The sequence below is a fragment of the Macrosteles quadrilineatus genome, unplaced genomic scaffold (genome assembly GCF_028750875.1).
Source record: "Macrosteles quadrilineatus isolate MER2022 unplaced genomic scaffold, UCM_ALF_1.0 Scaffold_2__2_contigs__length_208266976, whole genome shotgun sequence".
In the NCBI taxonomy this organism is placed as follows: domain Eukaryota; kingdom Metazoa; phylum Arthropoda; class Insecta; order Hemiptera; family Cicadellidae; genus Macrosteles; species Macrosteles quadrilineatus.
Window position 1 is genome coordinate 133,239,098 of NW_026542595.1, and position 21,145 is coordinate 133,260,242.

Here is a 21,145-nt window from a genome sequence, read left to right on the forward strand (position 1 = left end):
GTTAAAATCAAAATTTGTTTAACACATTATGATGTTTTTAGCCGCTTTACACTTTAATTGGAGGCTGAAAGCTACGTATTTCAGTCCTCTCACTGTAATTTGGGGACCGAGCAGGTTTTTACATCACTAGGACCGAAAATCAGCTGTTCACTTATTTACTTAAAACATTAATGTAAAGCAGTATCCATATTATGCATTACAATTATTGAATACATTGCTATTATAGATTTGTTGTATTGTCAACGCTGCCTAGCAACTGTTTATTATTTTTGCTGTTTTTCACACATTCGTCACATACAACTTTTAACGTCTTAGTTGTGAGCATTCATTGTATATATTTTCTCAATTTTGTATAAATGTGGTGAAAGATTGCGTTCATGCCACGAGATGGAAGGCTTTTGCAGCTCTCGATTGTTTAAAAAATGATCTCAAGCCGGCAAAACGTCATTTTCGGCCCTAGGTACGGTAAAACATTTTTAGGATACACAAAAACATATAGTTATGTAGATTTACTTGACCTAATAAACACTAAATATTTCTTATCGGTGCTCTTCATTCGTGTATGAATTTTGCTCGAGAGAAATATAGGCTAAACATAAATTGCTACTAACTAAATAAACACTGTAACCAACCTTAAAGGTTTTTTACGTATTTTTGGTTAGGACAGCCTATGTCAATGGTTCTATGGATAATGGAATCATCAAATAGAACCTCTCATCGGAAGGACTCGAATTCATACAATAAAAAGCTTATGTAACTTGCTATATTTTACTTGCATTTTTGACATAAGCATTTCCAATACTGTATAAATCCCCACATTCCAAGTCATGAACTTAATCATTCAATCAAACTGTTCAGGAAGAACCAAAGCAAGACTAACGGTCATAAAACTAGCAGTACAGTGTCAAGAAGCAATCATTTAAGTGTTTAAACTAAGGTTTCTCAACCTTAAAGAGTATCACTTTACAACCAAGTCGACCTACTATTGTATCTCTAGTCCGCCTTGATTCGCCGGTTCACCTTGTCGATTCCGATTCCATTTCAATGGATCCATTTAAACAGTTGTATTTTATTGACCTAAATGATAACGTTAGCGTAGTATTAGGCCGGTGTGGACAGCGCGTTGGAAACCGGTTTCGTCAGTTTCATTTTCGTCCGAACTGTTCAGGCGCACGGTTGCTTCATTAAAAAAACAAACACTCTTATTTTCCTTATTCCCTTTCTCTAGTTTCCTTATACGTGGTGGAATTTACTATGTCACGAGGTGTGTGGTGTCAAGGGAATCGATTGATAGAAAGGAGCGGACTCTGGGTCCAGGCATGTAGACTGTATCTTATTCGCTTATTGTGCATAACTAATAGGCTAGCTGCTGTCTCCGTAAACACATACAAGTTCCAATATTTGGAGTGACCGATTTATCTCTAGGCATAAAGTAATTAGTTTAGCCCGCCTTTTTAGTAAAATCTAAACGAATGTAAAATAACAAGAGCTCAAATCACAAGTACCGTAAGACACTCTTCAACCATACAACAAGTTCAAATTGTGTATCTCTGTTTTCTTTACTTAATTGTCAATCAGGTAAAATTAATATTTGCATAGTTATCTATGAGTTTCAGTGTCTATATATTGAAAACTATTGGCTTTTCTTTTCCGAGTCGGTTCTGTTCTTCTACCTGACTAATGTTCATTACTTCGGTCTAAAACTAAAGGTACGCACAAACTTGCCTTCAAAGCATCGGCATGCATTTATCCGACGTATTTCGAGCTATGCACAAAAGCAACCTTCTCCCTGTATATTTCTTATAGGAGTTTAATTTGGGTTTTCTACGCGGCCAGTATTTTTTACTCAAATTAAAAGTATGCTCGCACAAATTTTCCATCATTCATATATCTACTGTATTACTCAACCAAAAAAACATAAATTGGATTTTTTCGAATTCTTTCTTTAATTGTTCATTTGATGTATTTCACCCGTTCTAATTACATTAGACAATGTGTTTTGGTCTAAGAACCTCCAGTTACATATCAGCTGAAGAAAGTGTAAGAAACTCACGTTCTGCTTCAGTAACTTTGCGTATGCCTCATCATAGAACGGCAGTTTATGACAGAGCGTTTGTTGTTTCTGCTTGTCGCCTTTGGAATGATCTCCCTCTAGCCATAAAAACCCTTGATAGCCGTCCCCGGTTTGTGACAGCACTAAAAAATCTGTTTTCTGGACGTATGGCCATGGTTGGTATATCCTAGGCGTGCGCTTGGTTGATCACTGACAGGTGTGCGTGTGTGTGTGCTAGTTCTTGCGAGTGTGTGTTGTGTGTGTGCGTGTACGTGAGTAGGTGTGTGTGTGTGTGTGTGTGTGGGTGTTTATGTAAGGTGGTATGTTTTAAAAGTGTATTGTTTCTTTTTACATTAAATATTGTAAATAGATTATAGTATTTTATTTGTATTGTACATTGTTTTGTTTTATTTGTATGTTTAGATTTGTATAAACAGGTTAAGTGTAAGAGAGGGCCATGTGGCCCTAACTTTGCCTGACTAAATAAATCATTTTCATTTCATTTCATTTCATTTCATTTTCATCAGCTTTAATTTAAGCGATTGAATTTGTGAATTGAATTTTCTCCAAACAACTTTTGAACTTGAAGGAGTATTAGCATTGTTTAAATGGAGAAAAGTGGTCATTCATTTGGAAATGAAGACATTTCTCTGTTATTATTTATCCATTCTTATAAAATAAGGTATCATTGAAAACAACATAACATTTACAAACTGTTTTGTCTCCTGCAATGTTTTTGTTACGTTAACGGTTTTCGTGAAATTGTGTATCAAATATTTTAAATGGCTGCCATTTTAAAACAGTTAATGATTTTTAGTATTATTTTGAACAAAGACAGGCCTTAATAAGATAAAAGTTTTTGCAAAATGACAATGCTGTATCTCAAACATTTTAGAAATTATTAATATTTTTGTAAAATATTAATTACACATTAATATTAACCAATATCTGTATTTGTTACACATAAATACAGACAGACGGAAACTAGGCACCACAGGCCCATGTTCCTATGGTGAAATGTGTTTGTCTTGACTTAAGCAATAACGCTATATACATGAGTCCAGACAGTTACGGGACACCCTGTATATGTAAACTACTCACCACCGGTATGCACTGTCGTTGCGTCTTCAGAAGCGAATGTGCTGTGCTTTTAATTTTGAATGGGAACTGCCATTAAATACCGGTTGGTCTGGATACCTGCATTTCAAGGTCTTTCCAGGTCGTTAGACACCTAAAGTAGTAATAAGTTTCTGACTCAATAATGGGGTATAATTTTAGGATTTCCTTCAGAGATAATAGGATGCCTCGCCCCCAAACAGGTTAGTAGCTAATATGCATTGCAATAATGTATAGGGAAAACAACAATGTTTACAAGTTGGTGGGCCTGGCTGACGTAAAAGAAGGAATTTAATTGCTTATTTGATAGCTAAATAAGCTTTGAATTTAATTAATAGTCAGTGAATTCCCATTGTAATTGTGTATCGGTGTTTCCCAATAAGTCGTGTATTAAAGGATGACGTATAACAATATTTAGAAACTGCAGGTGTTTTTGTATGAAACCAATTAATTGATTGTACTTGCTTTTATAAAATGAATACCGTATAGGGTTTTTTTTACTAATCCTTTTTTTGAGAATAGTATATTATTAATTTTCCACATGATTCTTAATAAGATTTTCCACTTAGATTTTTGTTTACTTTTATTTCGTAATAATTATATTTTCCATAACATTTTCTTTATTAGGCTATGAGTAAAAGTCGATTGTTATTCAAAACCGTCTAATATTAACTAACGAGAATTCTATTGTAACACATACATATCCTCCTATGAATTATCCTCCTGTTGATACACACAAGATTAGAGTATTTTTTTTCACTAGGCTATTAGTCACTTATAGGTAAAAGATGAATGGATCTAAGACCTATAAAGTCACTATCATGTTTTATGATTGGTAATAGCAAAATACAATAGAGCGAGGTTGACAAACCAATCTTCAACACATTGCCTGAATTCCAAACAGTTCCGTAGAATGATTTGTCAAAGACCATTGTATTCTTTGTTCTGTTTTGATCATTGTGGAATCGCTTTAGAAATTCCTCTTTCTCTTTATGACATCTTTAACTAAATTCTTTAGCCAAAGCAACTCGTTCAACCAAATCTTTGGTCGTAGATATGTCTGTAAGCACATTTTGTGGCAATATACAAATATTAAGAACTGTAAACCGTACGTGTAGACGTATTGTATTTATGCTTTCCAGACTTTTGAACACAATAAATAAAAAATAAAACACAACATCCTTTTTTTGTATAAGGAATCCTTGCTTTTTATCGCTGAATGAACAAAACTATAAAGTACATTTAAGCTAAACTATTTCTATGGCGAATATAGATCACATGTACCTAGCGGTCGTTTGGTTTTAAAAATACTTGTTAATGTTCATATCTTGTCCTATGTTATAGTGGTATATTATTGCAACTGTCATAATTGTAACTGTCATAATTGTATGACAAGAAAATATTTAACATAAAATATATTTGTTTTAAAAGCCCTGAATTCATAAAGAAATGAATGTAGCATTACTAAGATTAACACAAAATTAATTATAGCTAATTACTGTTCCTTATACAGTATTAGACTAACTTCAAAATTTTTCCCAAAACATTTTTTCTACTGTTTACAAAATTTAATTGTTATATTCCTTTGATATATCTATATATAAAGCCAAAAGTACCCATGAACTTTTGAGAAAACTACAAGTCACACCCCCATAAACCATATACTTAAAATGTTCGTCATGACGAGAAACTTTGTGCAAAATTATCCATTATTTCATAAGTTGCTTTCCAAAGGGAACTTTCCATTTACCTAATGTTAAAAATACCTCAGCTGTTATTATTTGTTTGTATTCTGCTTTGTTTATTTCATCTTAACTTAACCAATCAATAGTTTTATTAATACTAATGTAGTAAAATGGGGTGGAGCCCATGGGTAACAGCTAGTTATAATAAAACATTATTCAGATTATAGTATATGAAAATATTTCAACAACCCCTACCACCCAGTGACTGTCGATTTTTTCAAAAAGGGTACAGTCATATCTTTAAACTCCATCAAACTATCTAACAGGTAAATAATCATCTAACCTAATTTCATCATACTCTTCTTGTAAAACCTGTTTTTACTAAAGAATACAAGACTGAAACTACCTTGCAGCTAAAAGCGATGCATTATTGAGCGTTCCAAGCCACTGGAAGACGTTGTTTCAGGCAGATCACGCTGAAAGCTGTATCAGGATTCAGATCCGGCAGGTGGCGTAAGTCAATGTTAAAAGCTACTACATAATACATGAGAGCCTTTACACCGAGACGGTTGGTTACCGGTACATTTTGGTACTAGAGAAATCACTTGCTGTAAGACACGCCTGCTTGACCACAACAGGGACTTAAGCTATTATGGGCTATTAAGTATTCAAAGAGGAATATTGTATTGTTTAGAATGTTTTAAAATTTGTATTTTACACCCCTACCTCTGGCACTATTGTAGGTGAATAGTGATAACGTAGTTAAACGCATAGAAAATTAAAACAGCATCTATAGTGCTCAAATAATAATGTATAATACTTCCGAAATAATTACACTACCTATATAAATAAATAAAAAGAAATAAAAAACACTTAATACAGTAAAAGTAAGTTTTTTTCCTAGGACGCTAGGCACGAGCACGGAATTGTTTTTCACATTACTTCAGGCTAGACCTAGGGGTTGCGGCATTATCATATCGATAAAATTGGTGATTTGGCGGGATTTTAACCCGGGACCTCTGGAACCGAAGTCCAGCGCTCTAACCACTAGACCAGCTCGCTCCCCAAAACGTAAATAATGATTGAAATATATTTTAATAACAACAGTTGAACCTCGATAACAAGGATCATTTGTAAATTATTAAATAAGACTATCTTGTAATAAAGGATGACTTCTAATCGAGGTTTGCACTGATATGTGATTAGGGGTTGTGTAAACTCAAGGGGGTTTAACTATACTTGTTATCAAGGTTCTTCTGTATAAGAAAAGTTAACATAACCTATATACATTATTGTACTGGTTATTATTTCATGCAAGATTACTTTATCTTTTATTTTGTATGGTTTTGTTTGTGGTTTTACGATAGTGGCATTTCTTAGAACCCTCAAAAACAGTTCAAAGTTTACTAAATAAGTTTACTAGGTTATGTTGAACAGTCTACATGAAAAATGATATAACACAACACACACTAGGGACCAAGGTACGTTGTCTTTTGTTTTATTACTGCTTTTATGTGTCTAGACGCTTAACCTTCGTATTACGAAATGAGCAGTTTGCCCAGCTGGCTACTTAGCTGTGCTATATACACTTTCCAAACCATTGAATACTTTACATAAATCCCTATTACTTGTGGAAATTTGTAAATCATTATTTATAGTACAGTGCAATTAGCGTAAAAAAGAGCAAACCGGGACATCCAAAAAAAGTTCCAATCCAGCGCCAAATTGTTGAATACACTTCCTTCAATATGTAAAATAAACGGTATCAGCATTCTGACACATACTTTCTCCCATAAGTTTGTCAACAACCTTTATCATGTGTAAGCGGTGAGAGTAAATATACGGAAATGGGATTTGTAAGATTTTCTTCAGAATTTAAAGGACTATAACATACTAAATTTTTATCAAAATCGTTCGAGCCAATATTGGGAAAATATGATTTTCCGTTATTTTATGGGGTTCTTATGGGGAAATAACATAATTTACAATAAATTTTGAACCGTAATTTTTACAGAGATGGGATTTGTACCATTTTGTTCAGAATATAAAGGACTATAACATACTAAATTTTTATCAAAATCGTTCGGGCCATTTTTGAGAAAATCAGATTTTTCCGGTTTTTTATGGGTTTTTATGGGAAAATCCCCATTAAAAATCAAAATTTCAAAAAAATAAAAAAAATACCTGAAGATACCATGGATTAGAACCTACATGCCAAATTTCATCGAAATCGGGCCACAGGTGTAGTCTCTAGCTCTGTACACATCCAGACACACAGACACACAGACATCACTTCGAAAACCACTTTTTTAGGTCCAGGGGGACCCAAAACGAATATATCCACTCAAAACTCAAACTCGAAAATTTTGACGAAAACAATACTTTCTCCATATACTATGGTATAGGGGGAGAAAGTAAAAAGTTACACTGATTTGAGAGTCAGCTGATTTCATCAGCTGATTTTTAAAAAGAAGACTATCCTATTTACGTACTGTATTGAAATTACGATCTAAATTGAATCAGAATGACCAATAAATCGTGGTATAAAGGATTTGTATTTATTTATTTACTACTATAATAAGTGCAATGCTTAATTAAAACATTTTTAATTTTTAATACGTTTCCATCAAACCACAATAACATAGGTTATAATGTGTAGAGTGTTTTCTGAGAACGAGATAGTTTCTTTCCATGAGAATCAGCTATGTTTTGGTCAGGTCCTTGAATGTATAATTTAATCTGGAAAGACAAGTTAGAACTTGCCTGGAAATTCGAGCCAACAACCAATAACGTATTGAAAGGAAATGTTTTAAGAACAAACCTATTTTTAGTATATCTGAAATTGTTGATGCGTTAAGTTATTCCGCAATAATATTAATATATTTTTTTTGTTTTTTTTTAGTTTATTTAAGAATTTGAAAGGGTCGTACACCTTTTCAAGAAAGAAACTTCTATCACTTAAAGCCGATATTTATTAACCAGTTAAGTTAAAAACATCTTTAACTTCCTATAAACCAAATCCGGATTGCAATACGGTAGTAAAAAACGATGCAGGTAGCGTTACTAGATGAGTACTTCCATAAAAAATTTATATTTATGCAGAACACGTGTATGACAGGACTTTTACAGCAAAACATCCAAACATGTCCACCTTAAACCCCCAGCAGGTCATTTCACACGTGTAGCATTAACCTTGGGTTGTATATGTGTATCGATGCTCAGAGTAATGCCTCATTAATTACAAGCCGCAATTACGGAGTTTCCAAGTAAACAATTAATCGTACATTGTTGCAGGATGTGATGTTTTCTGTGCAGAATATGCAGATATAATTATATCATTTAGAATAATTATTTGATTCATTATGTTTGTGGTATAAGGAAATGAAACTTGTAAAATAAAATGTTTGAAATTGCATTTGTGAGTCAAAAATCAAGATAGACTATTTTAATATGTATTTATATTGAAATTTGACGTAGCCTATTGCTTTACTGAATGGCTAAGAACATTATTGAATCATTGAAAATCTTTAAGGGCTTAGGAGATGTTTTAATTATCAATTTAAATTTTAAAACAACTACGTAAGCTAAAATGTTCTTAAGTAAAGAATTATATGATACAGAAAGTCAACTCTTTTGTATAGTATAAATAAAGTAGGTAAGAATTTTTTTGAGTAAGACTTACTCACTTGGTTTACTACATTTACTTTATCCCCTCAAGCGTAAGAATATAACAATAAGTAAATTGTGAAGAAAGCGTAGTTCACGTGGACGTTTTCGAGTTTTTATCTTTTATAACAATTTCTTCTTCGTGACCTAAACCAGAAAAGTAGCTGTTAGGGTATGTGCTTGTATTTTTTTACCGTTTGAATAAGTAATTTTTGTATATGTATAAAAGCGGGATAAAGCTGATCGTGTTTGCTTTTAATTATATCGTAACAGTTTTAGTAAGAAGCTATGAAGTTATCAGAATGTTGTATTTTAATTTTGAAAATTTCCTATTTTTAAAGCTGTACTCATCAAGCAAGGGTTAATATTTTAAGTTATATAACAACGATAAAGTATTGAGAATGTTTTGAGTTAACCTCATCGTCACTAGACCGTGTGATAGCCTTTTAAGCAAGTTACTTGGTCATTACAACTTTAAACGACAGTTTTCCGAACGTTTCTGTCGTGTGATGTGGCCCTTAATCGTTCGCCATCGTCTAAAAGTACCTCTTACACTCTAATAGGTATTTGGTACCCAATCCTCATACTGCCCAATAGCTTTTAAAAGAAGATATTTTAACTACGTTTTATAACGTCCAATTATTTGTAAGATTAAAACATACATATCATAATTTGAGTTTGTAGCATTTAAATAAGAAGAAGTTCAAAAGTTACAGCTTTAAAAAAAAATATTAACGTTTCTAAATACTATAGTTATTGGATCATTTTTTTCTGAATCAGTCACCATATCAACAATGAATCTTTGTAAGCCCACCGAACAATGAATACTTAAAGACCTGAGCATTATTAATGATTCTATCCTTTCGTAAAAACAGCAATCCCATCCTCCTCTTTACTACTTTCACAGCATACACAAGAAACATCTCTTGCACAGCAACTCTTTAAACATTACAAAGAGATTGGACTAGAGGATCGCAGCATTATCACATGGCCAATGTTCATTTGTGGTCGGCAGGAATTGATACCGGTAACTTGGGAGACCGAACCACGCGTTCTACCACTGGGCCAGCTCACTCCCCAAGTATTAAGATTAAGATGTGCGGCTTAGCTATTAGTTAGAGCACGGGTCTTTTGTTCTAGTGTCTTCAGTTAAAGTCTAGTCAGGCACTAATGGCGTTATACGACGTCGACATGTCCTGGTGGTTCGGAGTCTACCCTAAGGTACAACCCATTCGTAAAAAAACTGTTTTAACTGTTACGTATAGAAACGTGATCTGCATCGGACTACCATCTCCTCTAAAAACCATGCAATAAAATGAAAATTAGACCATATTTCGGACAGTTTCATAGCAAAAAAATAAAAAAATAGCTTGTATAAAATGTTTTTAAAGTAAACTAGTGTGCTTAGGCACTGTGAACCACTGCACCAGCTGATCGTAGGCGTAGTTTCTTTAAGTGTTGCCAAATAATTGTCAAGCATACATGTTTTACATGCCTTATAAAAACAAACGGTTTTGTGTCGTTTCGTTAGAATACTGGAGTGCAGCAAAAAAGTGTGACAAAAGAAAAATGAGTGTGACAAAAGTAAGTAAATTGAGCAATTAGCTACTTTGCGTGTTATAATCAGTGCAAGAAAGCTGCTTTGTTAGGCAAATGTAGGAAACATATTTTTTTTAAATTTACGAATAGTCGTGAAGTTGGCACGTTTCTAATTTGTATATTATTCAGTTGGACGGATTAATTAATATGATTCTACGAAATTCTCAATATCGAGATGAAGGGAAGTCTTAATTACAGGAAGTGAACTCTTAGTTATTAGAAGAATGAAAAGCCCCACTCCGACTGTCAGTTTTAACTAAGAGAATGCAATTTCATCTGTTTGTTTCCTCCTGAATTCTAATCACTCTAATGATGAATTTGTTCTTTGTTATTTCACTTGAGTTTCTTTTCAAGATTTATGTGGATTTCTGATCACACAATTAGTTATTAAGCTGTATAAAATTGTTTATTATATATTTATTTTATTTTATTTATTAGATTATTATTAATTTATTTTATTTTTTAGAGTTAAGAGTAAGAACGAAAAATATATTTTGTTATGAGAATTATCTAGTCCCCCCCATAATTAATAAAGTTTTAAATTATTTATTACTATAAAAGTAATATTATCACATTAGATTAAATATTTATTTATGTATTATCTTATCATATTTATTACCATAGTTTACATTCTTATTTGTGGTCTTAGAAGGATCGTACCATTAGGTTTACTATATTCGCTTTATTCATATGTTGAAGTAATAGCTAACATATTTTGCATTCTGTCCTTAAACAAAACAACTCAATGGAATGTGCTTTAAGATACAGCATTATTTCGCTCAGTTACTTTTTTTCTTATGGTGCTTTATTTACTTGTAAACTATAAAAACAATATTTGTTCTGTTAATTTTTTCATCAGATTGAAATTTATTCCATATATATACAAAATATTTTAAACATTCAAATTCAAACATTAACCTATATTTAAAAAAAAGTGTTAAACTTAATTAAGTGAGTAGAGCTGAAATAAATACGATTTATTAAATTTAATGTAAGATTGAAAAAGGTCCTAAAGTCATAAATCATAGTAATCATAAGTATAATCCAGAGACTATTTAGCACCTCGTTCATAAAATCAAACTAAAACAGTGTTTTTACCTAAAGGTAAATGTATTTGACTGAAATAACTTTAAGTGAGACACTAAACCAAGTGTGTAAGGATAAGATAAGACATTCTGGCTCTAGAAAAGACAGGGTGAGCCAAAGCCGGTGTTACCTTTTTGCCCTTCAATTTCACCTACACTTGATCAATCTGAAAAAAGTAGTCGGCTGATATCACTCAATAACAATTTCTTGAATCCTAGTTAATATGAACATAAAGCCAAATTTATATTTTTATCCTACTAATATTATAAATGAGAAAGTTTGGATGTATGGATGTATGGATGTATGGATTTATGGATGTATGGATGTATGTATGTTTGGGACAAGTAAACACGAAAAATACTGGTCGGATTGGGCTGAAATTTGGCATGTTGATAGCTCACATTCCCGATTAACATATAAGCATATTCTTATCTCAAAAACCCTTTTGGGTTCGGCCCTGTGGCTCCGCAGTTCCCCATGTTAACCTAATGAGTATTCAAATTTAAAGGGGATTTAAGTACTGTATTTAGCCAGCTGATATGCTGTATTTAGTTCTATGATATGCAAAAGCATTAAAAATGTATAAGATTTACCAACAGGGTGCAGCACAATTATTTTTTTCATTATTTATGAAAACAGCTAATTTGAACTAAGCAGCAACAAAAAACTGTGATACACAATGAGAACTGTCAAAGTAGGATTGTTTACAGTTATGTTTGTTTTTAATTTCATGAATAATTTATGATATTTTGTGAATTTTTAATAATCTATCTTTCTCTTGTGTAGGTGAAGTAGCAGAACATTATGGCCATGATAGATGTGTAACACTATCACATACCGTAAATTTGAGGAAGCAAAATTTCTCAAACCGTGTTTTCTCACATCGCAAAAGCTAAGATCGGGTATAACTGCAATAAGCATTTTATACTTATTTGCCGTACCCGTACGAAGGACGGGTTTTCTGCTAGTATTATATATTTATAGGTTATTTCTAGACTTAGATTATTGTTTTCAAATGATCTTATTAGTGTACAAAATTTTTGTGTATATTATTAGTAACTTTTAACGTCATAAATAGTTATAAAGCTATCATATACTCATTTCGCATAAAACATTCATACGTATACTTATTACGCATTTATGAATATTTATTACGCAATGAGTACATATTAAAAACACAGACTCAAATGCAGATTATAAAATTATTTATCCAAGATCCTTACGATAGTTTTATAGTAATTACTATCTTTCGGATAATTTATTTCAAAACCTTGATACAAAGAATGCTTCAATTCCAAATAGGATGTGTCATGAAAAACAATTTACAAGGTAAAAAACTGTCTTTGAAATATAATAATTTTCTAACCATAAAGTACTTCTATATTGCTTGGGGCCATGATAACGTATGCAATAGATAATTGGAGTAAGTAGAGAAAATAAGATGGTAAGCGAAGAAATATCAAGTTTTTTGCAGTTTGAATGCTTTTTCTATGATACATGTCGTAACTTAAAATCCGCTAATTCTTCAGGCGCCCCCTCAATGAGCTGCATATAGTAGCTGTACGCAACATAACATCCATACAAATCCCAACCTGTGAAAAGAAACAAGTCGTGATAAAACACTTACTGTATTTAGAAGAAAATCTCTATACGAAGCAAATATCTAGAAATTTCAAGATTAGTTATCAGGATTGAACAAAGTTTATTGTTAGTTCAACGTGTGATACCGAAGTAGAAACCAAGTATATCAATAACCAATTAATATCCATTTCAGAGCAAAGAGCCTACTGAGCTTAAAAATAAAAAAATCCTGATAACCTAGAAGTGAGCACTAAATTGACTATGCAATGTACTATTGATCATAATGTCTTTTTTTTTAGTCCAAATATAGTCCAACAATTATTTCTTAATGGGCTTTATTCTATGGTTCAATCGGTAAAACCATCTTAATTTGATATGTTATAAAAATTACAGATAATGTCAATAGATTTGACTAACTTTGGGTTAAATTCTTATGAAAAGTCTAATTCAACAAATTATTACATTCTTTGAACTATTACATCACCTCAAAAAAGAATCTCTCCATAAAAATTATACTAGACGTTCTATTCCCATGATTAAGTTGTTACTAGTTACTTTCTCCCCCTATACCATAGTATATGGAGAAAGTATTGTTTTTGTCAGAATTTTCGAGTTTGAGTTTTGAGTGGATATATTCGTTTTGGGTCCCCCTGGACCCAAAAAGTGGTTTTCGAAGTGATGTCTGTGTGTGTGTGTGTGTTTGTGTGTGTGTGTGTCTGTGTGTCTAAATGTGTACAGAGCTAGAGACTACACCTGTGGTCCGATTTCGATGAAATTTGGTATGTAGGTTCTAATCCATGGTATCTCCAGGTGTTTTTTTCATTTTTTTGAAATTTTGATTTTTAATGGGGATTTTCCCATAAAAACCCATAAAAAACGGAAAAATCGGATTTTCTCAAAATTGGCCCGAACGATTTTGATAAAAATTTTGTATGTTGTAGCCATTCAAATTCTGAACAAAATGGTACAAATCCCATTTCTGTAAAAATTACGGTTCAAAAGTTATGGTAAATTATGTTATTTTGCCATAAAAACCCCATAAAATAACGAAAAATAGGATTTTAGACAAAATCCTGTTTTGATTTAACATTGTATGTTATGGTCCTTACAATTGTGATAGTTTTTTTATTTTTTAGAAATTTTTATTTTTAATTGGGATTTTCCCATAAAACCCCATAAAATAACGGAAAAATAGGATTTTCGCAAAAATGGCCTGAACAATTTTGATAAAAATTTAGTATGTTATAGTCCTTTATATTCTGAAGAAAAGTGTACAAATCCCATTTCTGTAAAAATTACGGTTCAAAAGTTATTGTAATTTATGTTATTTTCCCATAAAAACCCCATAAAATAACGGAAAATCAGATTTTTCCAACATTGGCTCGAACGATTTTGATAAAAATTTAGTATGTTATAGTCCTTTAAATTCTTAAGAAAATTGTACAAATCCCATTTCCGTATATTTACTCTCACCGCTTACACATGATAAAGGTTGTTGACAAGCTTATGGGAGAAAGTATGTGTCAGAATGCTGATACCGTTTATTTTTCAATCAAAATAGTCGTAGTTGATGTGTTGTGATCGTGTTGTGTGTTTTTTAATAAATAATTGGCGACAGCTGTTCCATATAGATGGGATGTCTACTTCAGTATCCAATAGTCAATGATAATACTAAGACATACTACTGGGGAACCAATTCCTTCAAAAAACCTACAAAGTGACAACAGGTTTTTGCCTAAATGAAATCAAGTATTTTAACGACCTCAACTTACATGAAAATGCTATGTAGACAAGTTCAGATCCTGCAGAATGCGTTCCAAGTAAAGGAACTACTAGGAAGGTACTGAGCAGTGACCCAAATATCGTAGCGAACACCCACCATAATATTAGCCGAGGGTGAGCAACCTGATGAAACAAATTGTAAACAATATACTTTCGGAGTGTTAAATTTGTGATTTATTAGGACTAATTGTATTAAACGAAAACTTTAGAATTGTACTCCTTTTACTATTGTAAGTTCATTAAAAAATTCTTATTTAACGTTAGTTAAATTATTTAACTTTTTTAAATACTGTAAATTTTTATTTAGTCCGACAACTACATTAGATAAGGAAAGATGATTTTTTATTGACATCCCACTGACGTTTAAATACTGAGTTTTTTATGCATAATTTATTTTGATTTTACTTGCAAAATATTTCTCATTAGAGCAAAAGATTTAAAAAAAAAAGTCCATCACCATAAATGATTGGTGAGAGACTTCCTCTACATATAATCTCCAATAGAATGAATATTTGTATCATTTTGCTAAACAGGTAAAATATATATATTCAAAAAGTGTTTACCTTGTAGAGACTCATGAGCATTCCAACGACGAATAGAGTGTAAACAGTTCTATAAGCAAGCCCTCCAAACACTAGGGCACAACCCATCCTTTCCTCTGAAATCATTAAAAACGTTTATGGTAGTCATAAATAGTCAACATTAAATTATAAGTATTTAAATTGATATATAATTTTTTTATGTGAAATTAATCTTTGAGCTAGATTTTCTTTTAGGTTAGAGTGGCCAGATATTTCATATGGATGTAGTTACACTAATTTGTATTAATTTATCATTGCATAAGGTTTTGATAGATATTATATTACGTTACTAGTCCTGAAAATAAAACCGCAGGGGGCTCACGCTTGCGTGGGTTCGTGGCCTGGGCGACCACGCGGACCCTGGCTCTCCCAGAGGGGAGGTAACTGCCCGGTGTCAGACCCGGCACTTCAGGTAGACCACAGTTATGGACGACTGGTAAGCGCCAGCCCCTTAGGGGGAGCCTCCAGTGACATTCCCTCCATTCAGGGTGGGGGGGGTGTTTAGCTCTCAGTGACGCCGTTAATTCCGCCTCTCCTCAACTACCTGTAACTGTGGTTGTGACTGAGTCCTACCTGTTGTGTTCGACTGACATTTTGTGAGGCATATCCTCGATTTTGGAAGTAGCCTCGTCCTGGGAGGTGAAATACCTAGCCCCCAGAGGGGAGGTAAATGCTCCGTGTTGGTATCGGCATTTCAAGTTGGCCACAGACATGGTCGACTGGGCATCGGGTCCCAGTGACATTCCTTTATCCAGGATGGAGGGGTGTTTAGCTCTAGGAGAGATGGAAGTACATCATAATCTCTAACCTACCTGTGTCTGTGGTACTTTGGGCTTCGGCCTGCTTGTGGTGTGCGACCAGCATTCAGTGGGCAAATCCTCGACTTTGGAAGTAACCTTTCCTGGAGGTGAAAACGGGCAAGTACCCGCAGCTCACGGGGACACTCAAGGGCAACGTAACTTTCCGCAGTGTGAGGGCAACGGTTTGTAGGTACTTATGCAAACCTATCCCTGTCTCTGAGCACGGACGGTATGGTTATCTTGAGTGTGGGGGGTTCTTCCCGGAACCTCAATTGAGTCAAGGGTGTCGCCACCTCTGGTGGATAGGTTCATCCGGGTGGGTCCCACTTCTATACCTGCCTCCTTTTGGGAAACCCTGATGGCCTGGCAGTGATGTTGGGTCTGACGGGCAAACGAAGTAGATCGGGTGCTGGGTCCGAGCCCGCCAGGGGTATCTGGGGATCTATCGCTCTGGATATCTCTGGTTCCCAGCAATGGGTCAGGCCTCGATCGGGCAGCGGTGTAAATGGGAGGTTGGGGTTCCCCCCGTCAGCGTGCTGATGGTCCCCTTCCTCCTGGCTATTGATGGCGGGTTCTGCCTGTCAGGGATGAGATAGGTCCCGAGTGTTGCTTGCACTAAATGCGTCGGGGCGCTCTACTATGGACCTCTAGGTTCCGACCTAGTGGAACCCAGGTGGAGTGACGCTTAAACAAGCAGCCGGAATCCCTGGTTAGGATTGAGGGGCAACCCTCTTTCCGAAGGGTCTGCTTCGGCAGCCGGCGAGCCTGATGACCTTAAGTCATCCGCCCATGATGTGCTAAAGGTTGATGCGTAAGCTTCGGCCTACATCATGGGGCCCGGGTATGTCCTGTAGGATAGGTACCGGGTAAGCAGTCAGGGGGCTTCGGCTCTCATGACAACAAATAATAATAATAATAAAAATAATAATAAAAAAAGTCCTGAAAATAAGTGTTTACCTTCGTGTGAGACGAAGTCGAGTACGGGATTACCATACGAGTCCGGTACACACATTTTGGACGAGTTAAGTACGATAGTTTATGCCATACTACTAAATTTGTACAAATCCTTATATATTTCCACCAACTAAAGGACTAAAAATCACTAGCCATGTTATGTTTTGGTTTATAACCACTCATTGCCACTTAAATACAGTATAATTAGCTGATTGGTGTCCGGTAAAACTCAGTAGTACGCAATAAAACCCCGTTTGAATAAGCTGGGGGCAAACGGCTGTTTTCTGGACTAAATCCTTGCGTGGGAAGTTAGTCAAAATAATGTAGTGAGGCGTTTGTTCTTCTACCTCTTTTTTTTATTTTATCATCCATCCGTTGATCAATTGCACAACAAAAAAATATAACCAAAACAAAAGCATATATTTTATTATGATAAAATGTGGTAGTAAAGGAAAGGTTTAAGTAAAATTTACTCGTTTTTTGTGGTCCTATACTCTACCATCTGAGCAATAAACCCTATTAATTTATCTGGCAACAACAAAATTTATCATGTCGTGGCCTTCTATAAGATGAGAGCTGCTTTGATAGGTTCTTAGTATATTAAAAATGAAACGCTGCTTAAAATAGTTTATTGGCCTTTTAAAGATCAATAGCTCCCAAAGACAACACCTAAATACACTGCTCCAGAATAGATTTTTGGAACAGTGCCTCGTGCATCGGTTTGGCGATACACATTTTAAAGTTTTATTTTATAAGACCTTTTGTCAGCTATGGCATCCATACCATCACAAAAAAGTTATAGTTTTTGTTTCTGATGTGCTTGATGAGGATGGCAAAAGGCCCCTTAAAAATAAAATTAAAAAAATATTGATGCAGTTCTATTTTAAATGTTTTTGAAATCTATGTTTACAGTTCTTCTTAAAAGATTGTTATTGTTGTGGATGTTGTGTTTTGTGTGCTTTGCAAGTGAAGCTGGTTATGTGCTGGTTGCTTGGCAATTGGTAAGGTCGTGCGTTTTCCCTTCTAACCACTTGTCTTCAAGCTCTAATTATTCTGCTCCATAACAATATTAATAGTTGACTTACCTGTGCAGCTTCTCATCCCGTGCATAAACTCATATAAGGATGAAAAATAAACGAAGACACAGTTAATCTGAAAACATAAATCATGATAATGTGGAAAGATTAGTAATAATAAATACTACTTTTAGATAGGATCTAATGACATACTTTTGATGTTCCCCGTGCCAGGGTGTTCGAAAAAGGTGGAGACATATTTTACCAGATATCATCCACCACTTTGTATTTTTTAGATAAAAACTTTTATCTTATTTTGTAACCAATCTTTATGCAAATTGGTATGTAAGGTAAAAGAGACCCGTGTTAGAAAGAAATTTAATCTTGATTCAACCTAACATTTGAAAATGGCGGACATTTAAAGTTTTTAAACTTAAATTACTCAAAAATGGCTGGTTTTATGACAAATGTCATTTAGAATTTTTAATTATCTTTCAAACGATACCAAGTTCAAAAAGATCAAATAAGGAATAGCTGAAATATTACGATTTTCAGTTGTAAAATGGGGTAGAATAAGGCAGAAGCTAGTAAGGTTTGTTGTCGGATTAGTTTTGGGAGCTATTATTCGTAATTCAAGCTACTACAACTTTTGTAACCTTCAGTATTCTCTGTACATAGTTTTCACGTACATTACTTTATACTTCATAGCTAAAACATGGCGGCATATTGAATTTAGGTGTTCAAACCATGCAAGCACAACACCAACACTCATAAATATTAAATGTAAGAAAACTAGTAACATCTCTAAGTTTTAAAATCGATAAAGGGAGACTAGCTTGAAGTTAGCTTGCACTAGCTTGAAGTTTAAAAATATAAGAAGAAAGTCTAATTTAATTATTAAAACAAAAATGTGGTTAGGTTAATAAAAACAAATATAAACTACCAGAGATAATCTAAACTTTTTGACATGCTTCTTGTAGAGAAATTGCTAGAAAAACTTATTGAATATTACGTGTTTTAAATACTTTTTCATTGGATTATTCTACTTCTTATGTAACTAATATGTTATTTTTTATGTTCCAGTTTCAAGTTTACGTACCAGTGCTAGGATCCCAAAAATCTTAGTTCCATTTCGTAGAGAAATACAAAGACAGCATGTTTGAAGAGGTGGTAGACGATACATCTACAACAAAGGAAGGTTTGAACAAAATAGAAAACAAAATAAAATAACCAAACATACCGTTGTGAATACCATATAAAAAACATTAACTTGCAATATTCTAACTTGGATCCTTGCATGATATGTACGTTTCTAATACACAATACGAGAAAAAAGTATATCATTCACATTAAGTATGTCTATACATCTCTTTAAAATGTAGAAAACACTTCGTCGTGTACCTTCAGAAATATCTTTATTTGTTTTTTTGGGGGGTTTGTGAACCTAAAACTTACTTATTGCTTTTTTTTAACTTTGAGAGTTGCCAAGATAAGTCTACACGAAGAATTTAACTGATTGGTTTTCTTTATACCTTCTATATTTTATGCTTATACCTTGCTACAAAGCATAGGTAGGCTTATAAAGATACTGATATTAGCCTAATCATAACAATAAAATATGAAATATTACAATTTAAGTATTTATGTATCGTTATTGCAGTTTTGTACTGTTTAAGAGAATCCAAGTTTCAAAAAAATTTGGTGTACCTATTCATGATAGACATTTTACAACTTCATAAACTATTTAGATTACAAGTTTTTATCCATTAATTGAAACTGAAATATTGATACTATTAAGCTGATGACCATATACGACTAACCAAGTTATTATTTTCAAAACATACGACTTACCTTTGACTATCAGTACATACGGTTCTAAACTGAATTTATTACTCAATGTATTGGCGCTATCGTGGCAAGTAACTGAAGATATCTGTCACATTTTAACAGATGCTAACGATTAATCGAAATCGAACAGATCCATCACTCATAGAAAACGTTACGTAGGTATAGCACTGTCAACTAACTGAAAACTATACTTTAAATTCGTTGGCCTGGATTTTACTGAAGAAAGGCCCTAAATGTCTTACCGTAACGACGAATTCTCCATAAGAAAGACATAGACATTTTAAAAGTTGAATGTTTTGAATTTTCTTCGTAGCTAATCACTGTACAATAAAACAGCAGTATACTAAATTATTATTGTTTTCTTAAGTTCTTCGACATTGGTTGAAAATAAATTGGTTATATGTTTTTAGGGTGAAAACTAAATTCATACCCCATAAAATCCCCTATTAAATTCAGTTTCCACAGTCTGATCATGCTGCTTCGCAAACCCATTTATATGAATGTACAACTACAGTGAAATTGAAATTTGTACAACATTTCAACAAAATCGATTAGATCTTTGAGTTATGTATATATGAATTTGTGTGAGTAATTAAATACTGGGCCCATTAATTAAATCAATTCCTTATTACATTGTAAACCAAATGTCTTTCGATTGTATAAGCCGTTAGTTTCAAATTATGCTACCAGAACAGTACAATTTATAAGTAAACTTGGAAATTTACAACTGAAACAAATTGTTAATTTAACGTTTACTGTAAAAACCAAGACTTTTCTTTTGAAATATCATTTTTCATTGCTTATTATTCCAAATGAGCCTAATCAATCAAACAATTTGAACAGAACAACGCAATTTAATAAAAGTTATTACAATTAAAAGTTTAACAAAAAGTTTGCAAAATATGACTGATTTGCCTAGCTCTCATAGGGTTGGATTACAAACAACGCAGCACCTTTCTTTTCATACGCATAATTAACAAAATAAACGTAAAACAAAATAAAAAGAAAGGCTCCTTTACACTCTACCAATAGTTGAATATTTTGTCCGTAGACTGAATATTTTAAAGTTCGTAGACAGTTTTTTTACGAAGTGGAAATAGTGTTTACCTACGACAGCTTTTTCAAAGTAGCCGTTTTTAAAAAGATTCGCCTAAAGTGGTTTAAATGACTGCATTTAAGTAATCCCATTCGTTGCTAATGTTGCAACCGGTTTCAACTCCGTGGAGTCATTTTTAGGCTTCCAAGAATATAAGTTATCACTTCATTTGAAAGTCATCATAGTAAAAAAAAAACTAATAACACGAAACACGTACATTGATCACTGATCACTGATGTTTAACAAAAACACACAAAATTACTGAGAAGGTGAGCGACGCGC

General features: G+C 33.4%; 1 protein-coding gene across 1 annotated transcript; it reads right to left on the reverse strand.

Annotated features, from left to right (window-relative positions):
• Nucleotides 1-12,650: 12,650 nt before the first annotated feature.
• Nucleotides 12,651-19,853, reverse strand: LOC128987863 (uncharacterized). Its single transcript, XM_054408922.1, has 6 exons — nt 19,771-19,853; nt 19,019-19,102; nt 17,989-18,055; nt 15,132-15,226; nt 14,559-14,691; nt 12,651-12,797 (listed from the first exon to the last, which is right to left on the reverse strand). The coding sequence occupies exons 2-6, from the start codon at nt 19,100-19,102 to the stop codon at nt 12,694-12,696; spliced, it is 483 nt and encodes a 160-aa protein (XP_054264897.1). The 5' UTR covers nt 19,771-19,853; the 3' UTR covers nt 12,651-12,693.
• Nucleotides 19,854-21,145: the final 1,292 nt, after the last annotated feature.

Excerpts from the sequence above, each read along its gene's own strand:
- LOC128987863 (XM_054408922.1), bottom strand. The coding sequence starts at position 19,102 with ATGTATCGTCTACCACCTCTTCAAACATGCTGTCTTTGTATTTCTCTA. Across the intron at positions 18,056-19,018 it reads TTTTTGGGATCCTAGCACTG|ATTAACTGTGTCTTCGTTTA; the intron begins GTACGTAAACTT and ends TTATGTTTTCAG. Across the intron at positions 14,692-15,131 it reads TGCTCATGAGTCTCTACAAG|GTTGCTCACCCTCGGCTAAT; the intron begins GTAAACACTTTT and ends TTGTTTCATCAG.